The 11,042-nt window shown below is 39.7% G+C and overlaps 1 protein-coding gene across 1 annotated transcript; it reads right to left on the bottom strand.

Annotated features, from left to right (window-relative positions):
• Window positions 1–790: 790 nt before the first annotated feature.
• Window positions 791–3,909, bottom strand: LOC111260813 (putative glucosylceramidase 3). The gene is made up of 3 exons (XM_022833841.2): window positions 2,570–3,909; window positions 1,937–2,166; window positions 791–1,106 (listed from the first exon to the last, which is right to left on the bottom strand). Exons 1-3 carry the CDS (start codon window positions 3,708–3,710, stop codon window positions 912–914), a joined length of 1,566 nt encoding a protein of 521 aa, XP_022689576.1. The 5' UTR covers window positions 3,711–3,909; the 3' UTR covers window positions 791–911.
• Between the last annotated feature and the right edge of the window lie 7,133 nt (window positions 3,910–11,042).

Consider the following 11,042-nt stretch of genomic DNA (forward strand, 5'->3'; position numbering starts at 1 on the left):
TAACTTGTTCTCCACGTCCTTCTGAGCCTTTGAATACCTCGTTGTTTCCTATGCGTAAATATACGCATATAGATATAAATCGTAAATATACTAGAACAGACATTTCGAGCTTTACGGTATACCTACCCACTACACGTTGTTATACTTACATTGTATTATGCACATTAAGTACGTTTACCTTCTCATCGCTTATGGTTCAATACATCACAGTTTACTTACTTACTTACACGTACCGTAATATATAAATCACAGTCTAGGAAAATGTAACAACAGTTAGCGCCATCAAAATAGACTCAACGTTACTTCTCTCAAGCATATCACTTCGATAAGTCAACAACGTGAAGTACATCTTGCGCCGGTAGAAGGAGTAAATTCGAAAACTACAAAGGTAGGATAATGGCCACCGAAAAAAGCTTTGGCGGAAAGTTTCTCTTATCTCGTTTTTCTTAAGAGCTGGCGGTTTGGCATTCTGTTTTCTCTTTTGTGCTCTAAGGTTTACTTGTTCTTGTTCTAGGTAGGATCCAGCGCTTTGGTAAAATGCAGATCTTCATAAAATTGAATTTCTAAAGGCTATGTCTTCAGCGTGCACGTACACATTCTGCATTCTACGAGCGAAAGCTGATCTGTGTCTAAGAAGAAACGTATGGCGTTGAAAAACAAACTCTTATAGCCAATTTAATCTAAAAGCTCTCTGAACGTCTAACTTGGCTTCGCGGGTCATGAGCCCAGTTCAATTAAATGCAGACGATTATAACTTTCTTCCATTTTCAATAGAGAAGTATCCAGGTGGTCGCTGTAGTAGCTTAATCCTTTATTAGAGTACATTTATCTCAGTATACATGTTAACTGATGGTCCTCTTGACATATATTTAAATCTTGATTAATTGTGGGCAGTTGCTGTGACAATCTTCTCACCAAATAACGGTTGCAATACTTCTGGGTCCGATTTTGAAACTAAATTGGCGCCCGTCGGCATCGTTAACCTCTACAGTATTGTTACTGCTGCCTGTATTCAGAAATATGGCTACCTTGAGTTCATCAGGACGTAGCAATGCTACTCCTGATAACGTTCTGACGTTTGTTTTCAGCTCATCGTCCAGTCGATACTGAAAAGGAAAAAAACACAATTAAGAGTGAGTTTTATGTGCATCTTTGGCATCAAGGACTACAATTGTTTGAACAATACCCATTTAGTAATACTTTACGTCTACTAGACAAGATGAGAAATCTGGAAGCGATTCGAATTTAGTCCTGTTTAGGACCTTAAAAGCCGATCAAATTTTCAACTAATCCATATATTCAGAGAAATTATTATAGGAAAACCAATGTGTTGCACATACATACGTGTACTTATAAATGCACAAACTAACAAAGATGACCTTGATGAAATGGATGCCAAAAATGATGGAATCGAAAAATAGACACGCCAATACGATGCTAGCAAACAAGATTGCCTTCACGAAACCACTCTACGCTATCGATGTAAAAGTCGTTATTGCGGATGATTCCAGTCTTCAAAGTCATGTCTCTATGAACAACTAGCTTGTGTTCTCATTGTTGGGCATTTGTTCATGAAGGTCTGTCTCTGCAATGCGCTAGTGAGTGGTGATACAATTATTCGAACTAGTACCGCCTAGACGAGTAGTACAGCAGTGTAATGCCACAAAAGCATCTTTATTATCTTTCAACTACCGAAACAGCCCATCCTTATTTTAGAACTCCAGCACATGCAGAGCATAGACCTTCGTGCATTTTGCCGATCTATATATAAACTATAAGAAAAGCATCTAAGTTGTCGCAGCTATAATAGTTCCTCTCTGTTAAGTTAGCTGACACCAAATCGAGTATTTTCGACAAAGCATCTTGTGCGTCGTAGAATAGAACTGTCAATTTTATTTACCCAGCTAAGGCTAAACGGAATACGGAATATACGCACCGATCCTCTTGGGATGAATTTGGTAAAGTGCGCAAGAGCGTAATACATGGGCTGCTTGTAAAATGCCTGCTTGTCTCTGTCCACAACGATGGGGGCATCAACAAAATTTTTCACCCAATTAGGCCCCCCCGTGAGATCAAGATACAGGTTCCAGTCAATCCAACCAGAAACGGAATGCCTTAAGTCATCAAGGATACTCATCGCATACGATTCAGCCCTCTCCCACCGACCTGTAACGACGTTAATTAAGAGAACTATAAGTTTAACGCTTAGGGATAAATCGAAAATTGATCGCAAACCAAGTCTACGGGCTTCCTGATATTTTTATCGAATGAAATCGATCGCTCGGCCTATGAGGTCAACTTGGCATTACTATATATTAACAAGCTTTTTTTCACACTAGCGTTGTCCCTATCATGTCTACGTACCACTGTAAATGTGGATATACGCTAATACATAACATTGTAATTCATTGCAGTTTTATTTTCTCTTTATAAAGTTTAACTTCAAAAAGTCGGACACAAACAAGTCAATCAAATTCATGCGAAGAGCAGATTACTATGTTACTCGAATCGTCTAAATGCGAACGAAATACCTTGGGAATCTGGTCCTATGGTCGCCTCCGTTTCTTACCTAGCATAACAGCGTTTGCCAGCAGCTGAAACCCTTCGCAAGCCTCAGTGTTGATGATGAATTTGTCTGAATGTGTCTTGCGTATCTCGTCCAGTACGTTCGCACTTCGGAACCCATCAAGATACCAATGAACTCCAACACCTGCAGCATATTTACTAGCTTCAGGGTCCCTGAATATGACGTTAGCCCACCATGGAAGGACAATCCGGTTGTCGTCGAGCACCAGAATCTTAATGTTGTTATTCGTCGCATTGAACAGTGCTGGTCCAAGGTCCATCTTTAGGAAATCTCGCTCGGTGTAAGGGCTCATAGCCATTGTCTGCCATCCCCAGGGCATGAAGCCTGTGGTTGGTTCATTCTGGACTGTAAAGCCCCAAATATTGACTCCGTGTGATTTATAAGCTTCATAGAACTTGACGAAATACTCTGCCCATGTCTTATAATAAGAGCCTCCTGGAGACCCTTTTATACCACCGGCACCGTAAGTGCGGCCGCTTGTTTTCATCCAGCCAGGGGCCGACCAGGGCGAGCCAAGATAATACACCTGTTCCGTGGCAATTTTATTCGCTGCGGCAATCATCGGTATCTTGTAGTCGGTATCCTCGATTGCTAGCGAAAAGTTATTCAGCTCAAAGTCGTTTGGCAAGTCGGCGTATGTGTAGTCTCTGGTTGAGAAATCACAACCAGCCATCGGGATTCTTCCCATATTGTATTCCAGGCCGTGCGGTCCATAGTAGCATTCGATAAGACGATCACGAAGAAACTGTGAATTTAAAGACATCCAATTGATGCCTGCCGCATCTGTAAATGCACCTCCAAAACCGATGATCTGCTGAAGCGTCCGATTAGCATTTACGCGAATTATCAAGTCGGCAGTAGTATTCTCGGAAGATTTCACCATAAACGAATGGCCGAATTCGACGATACTTCTCTCAAATCGCTGACCCGCTATCGAACTCTGGTACACAACAACTTGGCCAGTCTCCGCTTGAATTTTCCCAAGTAGCTCGCAATTAGTGTCATTGCAGACACATACTACGGAGTCGCTGTTGTACCTTTTTGGGAAACAGTTGTATTCTGCGGCGACAATGCCACTTCGTACGCAAAACAAAAGTGGCAAGAGAGCTACTAAAGACCGCATGATTGACGTTCCAGGCTGATCCAAGTGGCAGCAGTGGTACAGGTCGTAACGACTTGACAGGCTATACGCTAATGATGCTTACCTTCAGGTACCGCTGGCAAATACAGCATCAGGTATTGTTCATGGTGTGACTTGATGATTTAGTAGTGACGATGCCGACGGGGCTAATCTCTGTTCACTTACCTCGCTTTCGCGTCCGCTAATTGTGATAATAACCCGTGACAGTGGTTACTTAGTGTTTCTACGTGAACGCCTCACTCGTTAGGAGAACTCAAAACGCTAATGGAATTTACGAAAGATTTAGATGTCATAAAACATTTTTCTCTGCACAGAATGGCTAGAAAAAAAATAGATCTAAAAATAGTGGTTCGCTGTCTAGCAAAAGGTAACCACCTGATTGATGTCTGTACAACTACAGTAAAATAAAAGAATCAAAAGGTTAGTGCTATGACCATTATTAACAAATGTAGAGAGAAATAAGGAAATATATGTAAGGTAATAGTACGACACTCAAGGATAGCGTAAGGGACGGTTTGCTTAAATAGAAGTTCGACTGGCCATACTGAAGGCAAGAACAGTTTTTGTTCTTAAAAAGAAAACAAGAATATGTAGCACAAAATGAGTATGATAACCAAAATGATTTGTGTCCGATAATTTGACTCGATAGAGTTTCTATCATATCTATAATCAAGTTTCTACGGACAGTTAGATAGTGTCTTTAGGTGAAGGGTAGCTGAAGAAAAATTCGATCGAGTCAGGCACTTAGTTTCTTTTCCTATAGACATGAGGATTCCTACTGTGCAGACAAAAAAAAAATGTGTTTATACAAGCCGCTGTTAGTCTTCGGTCGCTTCAACTTGTCTACGTACAGCCATCTGACACAGTTGACGTTAAACAACACCTGATTGAAATCTAACAATTAGCAACGACAGGTCAATGCAGTTTCAGATAGATGCTGATAAGGTTATATCGAAAATTAGTGTTGTTTTTCTAGTTAACATTTTTGCTGATTAACCAACTGGAGAAGGCTGCGCACAAATTAGCAAGGCATCTACATTTCGTAAGGCCTGATAACAGAGTCAGATAAAATCTATTAGAATTTATAACAAATGTTTTTCACCTAATTAGTATTCAATCAATTCTAAAAGTTTGACTCACATGACTTCTATGTAACCCGAATTATAAAACATCAACAGCCTTTGTCCTAACAACAAATCCACGTCCACGTTGTTTGTACAAAGTCTTTTATAGAATTTCTATGGCGGTGACGAGTGTCACCATTCGATCGGGTCAAACCTGTTGTTTTAAGAAATACGCGACATGTACAACAACTGCGAGCTGCTGAAAGATACCGACAGGGGGCGCTGGCAGGAGAAATAGTGGTTAGATTAAGCGTACGCCAGGATGCAGCCGTTTTATGGACTGTTACAATATGGCTACTAATACCCTATATCAACGACAGAGATTTTGCCGTGGCCATTTCGCTGCTTCATTCTGCAGGCTAGCAGGGCAACGCAATGCTTGAAACAGAACTGATGTTTTAATGCATTTATTATAGAAATGTTGGGCTGTAGCAAAGGAGCAGACGCTTTCATCTATGCAGCACAAGCAATCAAGTTGATTATTTACCCCACATACAAGGTGGCTAGACAGCTTGAATTCAAGTCCGGTCAGTGACACATCTGCGTGTGTATAGCTATACGCTTACTGGAAGAAGTTGATCAAAATGACCGATTCGTCACGTTTTTCTTCCGTGAACTGTGATGTTTCCATGTACGGAAAGCAAGTTCCCGTTGGAAGCATTGCACGGTCTCGCCTCGAGAGAAGCGGGAACAGACGGGCAAGACAAATTTTTTTAACAGATTATCGAATCAGGAATAAGACCTAAGGTTGAGTTCTTCTTTGAGGCAGCTGCGTAAACGAATCAAGACATGAAATAGAACGATAACCTTGTTGTTAGATTTACGTAACACTTGCAGTGCGCCTTCGAAATTATTAGATCTTCGTTTTTAGAAATTATTATTAAAGTAGAAATTATTTCAGCTCGAGATAAGCCTGGACAAAGACATTTTTGAGTTTTTGGTAAAAACGAAAGTAATAATGGATTTACAAATCTATTATAGCCAACGAGGCTTGACTGCAGGTACTCAGTATAACAACAGTACAACGACTATAAGGGACCTTCAGTAAAATAATTCTTGTTCACGATTATTTGCTTATATAGGAGCCGAGCACGTTGAGTTCGTCGATATCTGATGTCCATATGATGGATAGTTAGGATTATTCGTCATCAAAGCGTCCAACATAATGTGGCCGTGTAGTTTGCTTGGCTCTTATAGGCTCAGGTCATATTGAAATGGTTTTGGTTGCGGTACAGTATTAAAAAGTGAAGAAAAAAAAAATTAGTTTTCGCAGGCGTAGACACTTTTATCAAAATTTGAGATTAGTTCGATACGTGATTGGGAAATTTCGAGTCTGGACGGAAACGTTTACTTGTTTGATGGGCCGATACCCCGTATCAGACAGCTGATAATTACGGGTCTGTTTGCTCAATCATGGATAGATACCAATATCTATTTTTGGCTACTCTAACGAGTGTTGGCTTTACGTTTAGCTGACATCCCCAATATTGCGAGGGTGGGATTATTTTTCAACTATATAGTTGTGGATATTAAGATTCCCCGATGCTTTGTCTCTTTTCGACGACCATGAGTGCTACGAAAATGAAAGTTGCATACACATCTAATCATTTTAAAACCCAATTCTCCTTTTCGGATGTTATATTTCTGTTACTGTTACGCGAAAGCTAGCATTAGTATATGATTTGTCGCATTGATTTTTAATTAACATTACAAGAACTCTGCTTTGGGTACTACGCCCCATTTGGCTCCCAACGCGAAACGAAGCTTGTCTGTCTATGCTTGGTTTCCAATCTAAACCACGATGTGTCCCTAAGGTTGGCAGGCAAATACGTTACCCACCAACCTATCATGGGGACTGACGTTAGAACACATAAAGGTAGTGAAGTTGGTTGTTGACGGGTTCTTCTTTAGACGGCTTTTGGCCTGCGGTGTTCCATAACTTGTTGTTTTTGAGAATCTTAAGATACTGCTGGAGCAGGCGTCAACTTCGCGCTTGATCTCGTAGCCTCACATTTTCGATGTATGTACCACATTGGTCATCTCCTAGAAGACATCTGCTTTTTTTTTTTTGTTCACCCTTCTGACTACTTAATGTCTTAGATAACTTTACTTTTAATAATAATTTAATTTTTAGCAGTGCCCACTATCGATTGCTTCGAAACGACATTTTCAATACCTCTAGTTACAATTAGGGAGCGGAATTGTTCCCCGTCTGAGCCTTAAACTAGCACATTTGTCTTATCGCTATCCGTGTTTACAAATACGGCCAGGTAAAGACTCGAAACCGTTGTCTAAAGATGATTATTCTTTAGTTTAGAAGGATTACGTTAATGATAATGTGCGACGTCATCATCAATCTTTTACAAGTTAGCCAAGCCTTGTGCATATTTAACGTTGTAGTCCTAAATGTATCGGTAGGAAAGGCCCAAAATGGCTAACAAGAGTCATACCAACTGGAAAATTGCTCGAGACACTAGAGCGTACTGTAAGCGTCAATAAGGCTCTATGCAACTGTTAGCTTTGAATTATATGGAATCTGTAGAGCATGCCGGAATACATTTGCAATGTAACTTTAGATTCAACTACATCTCTCTCATTTACAAACAGCTTACGTATTTATAGCAAAAACTATTATGGAATGTCTTTTCATCAAAATGTTAGCGAGACATTTTCGAAAGAGTTTGATGAGTCCTTACTTAGAAGCCGAACTAATGAGGATATAAGTGAAAACTGTATATTCATATCCATGTCATGAAATAAATTCGCGCAAGCCCTAAAATACATAGTACATGGGTTGTTTGTAAAAAAGTCGACAATAATCGGAGCGTCCGTAAAGCATCTTCTCCACCCGCTAAGTTCACCGTTCAGGTCAAGGTGTAGGTTCTGGCCACAGAATGCCCTCAGGTGTTCACTAGGTTAATCGAGTATCCTTCCGCTTTCGCAAAATCACAGTGAGTCCAACTTAGCACAATGGTAAAAGAATGACAAAGGTAGATATATATCTTATCCAATGGATTTAAAGTCACGAATAGATACGTCTTTAAGGTTTTTGAAATCGTTCTATATATATATATATATAGCAAAGGTAGAAGGCGAGTTACGGCCCTCTAGACCTGATGAGCTATGCTCAGTAATTATAATGGTACTCGACCCCTGATCACCTCCACCCAGCGAATTGAATTCTCAGCAAAAAGATGACGAGATGCCAATGCGGGCAACAAAACACACCTCTGAATGACCGGTTTTCTGATCGGTTTTTGAACGTGTGTAGAAATATATTATAAGATGTTTTTGAAAAAGCTACGACAAAGTGTGATTCAGTTGAATTTTCTAGGAGTTATACCGAGAACGATTTTAATGGAAAGTAACTCAACAGCGGCGATCGCTTGCTAATATATAGTACATAAATGTAATACGGCACTCTGTTTTCGAAGCAGTCAAAAGTCTCTAGCTCACAACTTCGAACGTGGGTCCGATATTGCGAAGCACAAAATCGGCATCACCACTACAGTCTTACAGCTTCTACGAGATACTAGCACAGACCGTATAGAAATCGTATGAGGCATCGCTCCTAGCAAAATTCCATTAACCGAGGATGACATCATGGTCCAGGAACCTCTTAGTATTAATGATGAACTTGTTATAATATTGTTTGGATAGTACGTCTAATACTTCCGCAGCCTGCAAGTCATTGGCAAACCAGTTGACGCCTATGACGGCAGTGTATTGGCATGGGAGTCTTTCAAAATTATAATATTAATAAAAATCATAATTTGGTGTAGAAAGCTTTCCTTTTTTTCGGTACTACTCGTATATCACCCAGCACTATAATTTTGATGGTCGCATTGAGTAGAGCTGAACTAGGGTCATTTTTGAAGAAATTATGTTTCGACTACAGCGTTGTAGCAGATGTCCGCCCATGTCAGTATACAAGCCCCGGCTGCCGACTTGTTCTGTATTGCTCTGCAAATTCTGTATTTGTAAAGCCTCAAATGTAAGGTCCGTATGATTTACAAACCTCGAAAAAGCCTGATAAAACATTGAGTCCAAGCCTCATAGTATAGCCCTCTTGGAAATCTATTTAAAATACGCCCTGTACTTATCATACATTGAGAAGCCATCGAAGATAAGCCTACATATATAATGCACTTTTTCGATGATGATCTTACTTGCTGCATCAGTCATAGATATCTGGCGATCGGCATCCTGAACTTATAGTGTAAATTTGTTAGTAGTTGAAAATCTTCAAACGAATCAGAGCTTTAATTTAAACATCATAACCAGCTATCGGAATTCTTTCTATAATCCCATCAGGACTATAGTAAGCTGCGACAATTACATAGAAGTAAACTGAGATATCTTCGATTGATGCCGGCCACGTCTGTGAAAAATCGCACGTTCAAAATCAATCCTTGTTCCATAGTTTCTGTTTGCTGTTTACATGCAACCGTTAGTGACAAGGAGATCAGTCGAATTATTTGAGAAAGACGCTTAATCAAAATAGGCGATTGTTCTATAAAAGCGGAGGCCCACCATCGAGCTCTGATAGACGACGGCTTGTGTACTTTTAATTAGGATTTCAGTGGTTCGCATTTAGTCACGTATTGCATACGCCGACGAGAGAGTTGAATTTGTCAGAAAAACATTCTTTCGACGCAATAAAAACGATTTCAGCCCATAGCAGCAGCAAAAAGTTAGAGGCCGTCTGGTTCATATTTGTTTTCTCCGTTTTACGGGATCCTCTTAACAGTAGAAGGCAATTACGGCCCATTAATAACACAACAACAAGCAACACTGTCTAGGCCGTATCGGGTCTTGCGTTTTTTTTCTTATTATTGACGTTTTCTTTTAAATGCTGCTGACCACTTCGGCTGTAGCATGAAAAAAGGATTTGAATCATAGTTTGCCAATCAGCATACCACGGTTAATATAGACATTTAGTGGGCTTGAAAGAAACGTGATGTAAAAAAGCGTTGAATAGAGATAATTGATTGATATAATCTATTAGAGCATCAAATGTAATAAGGCTGTTCAGCTAGACGTTAAAAAGTTAACTTCTACACCACGTCACATCTGTTTTTTTTTTCTTTCTTTAAGGTTAATCCAAAATAATAATATACAAAAATAACCGATCCGCTTAAAGACACTGTTGTTTAAAGATACTATTTTGTCGCAGTATTTTCACAATAGGCGTGGTTGTACGGAAGACATCCGAGAAGCTTGGGCGTTAAAGCAACAACACTTTTTTCGTGTGTGTTTTTAGCTGATCAAAGTGCATGTCTAAGTGATGCTCTTACTACGGAATCAGTATTTATCCTACAAATCCTATTATATTTTAGTGAGATAATATTTGGGCCACAGGAATTTGGCCTTGATCAAAAACTCTTCAACGTTTCAATCCGCAATCAAGTCAAAAAACAAAGTTTCATTGCCCCGTTTATTTTTGTCCTTAGTAGCATTTTTCGATCAAAATATCTAGCACCGGTACGCTCTCACACACACAGATAAATAGATAGATTTGTTCTCACAAGTTAAACATACACAGAACTTCACTAGCATTTCTAACGAACTTGCGACGGAAAATGTCTAACGAAATAGACGTTTAAGTATGACGTGTAAATTTTGCCCACCGCATTTGTGTCCCAAAAAAACAAATGAAACATCAATTTCGTCTCTTAAGGTATTGTATCACACTAGCGAAATCCATCAGAATAGTGTTCATAGATTGATTAAGGTATATCTGAGTCTGACATGTGTAGTTCAGCTCGCTCGGAACACTGATAGATGTCGAGAAGAAGACGGCCAGCACAAATGACCAAATCGGTGGTACAGCTGAAGTTATGATGCAGGTGTGGAGCAGACCCATGGGTCGTGTATCAGAGCCCGCATTTTTACAAAATATTATTTCATACGCTTATATCTCAGCTGGAACTGTTAGATCCATTTTTGCTATTAAAATTTCTCGTTTCGTTTGTAAAACTTTACCAACTAGCATTTTAGAAAGCCCCACGCAACGAAGGTTCATTTATATATAAAGTATATAGTTCATATAAAGAATACACGAAAACTGAAAATCATTAGGCAGTTGGTGAAATATAGTGACACAGATACATCTAAAAATGAGACGGAATACCTCACGGACAACCTTGACTACCACAGGTGTCTGCAGAAAGCTTTGCTGAAAAGCGGG

Source organism: Varroa jacobsoni, unplaced genomic scaffold, assembly GCF_002532875.2.
Source record: "Varroa jacobsoni isolate VJ856 unplaced genomic scaffold, vjacob_1.0 scaffold_481, whole genome shotgun sequence".
Taxonomy (NCBI): domain Eukaryota; kingdom Metazoa; phylum Arthropoda; class Arachnida; order Mesostigmata; family Varroidae; genus Varroa; species Varroa jacobsoni.

What these genes read in the sequence shown, in the direction of transcription:
- LOC111260813 (XM_022833841.2), bottom strand. Translation starts at nt 3,710, where the DNA reads ATGCGGTCTTTAGTAGCTCTCTTGCCACTTTTGTTTTGCGTACGAAGT. An exon ending in GGCAAACGCTGTTATGCTAG is followed by an intron (nt 2,167 to 2,569) that starts GTAAGAAACGGA and finishes ACGTCGTTACAG; the next exon opens with GTCGGTGGGAGAGGGCTGAA. An exon ending in AATTCATCCCAAGAGGATCG is followed by an intron (nt 1,107 to 1,936) that starts GTGCGTATATTC and finishes TTTCCTTTTCAG; the next exon opens with TATCGACTGGACGATGAGCT.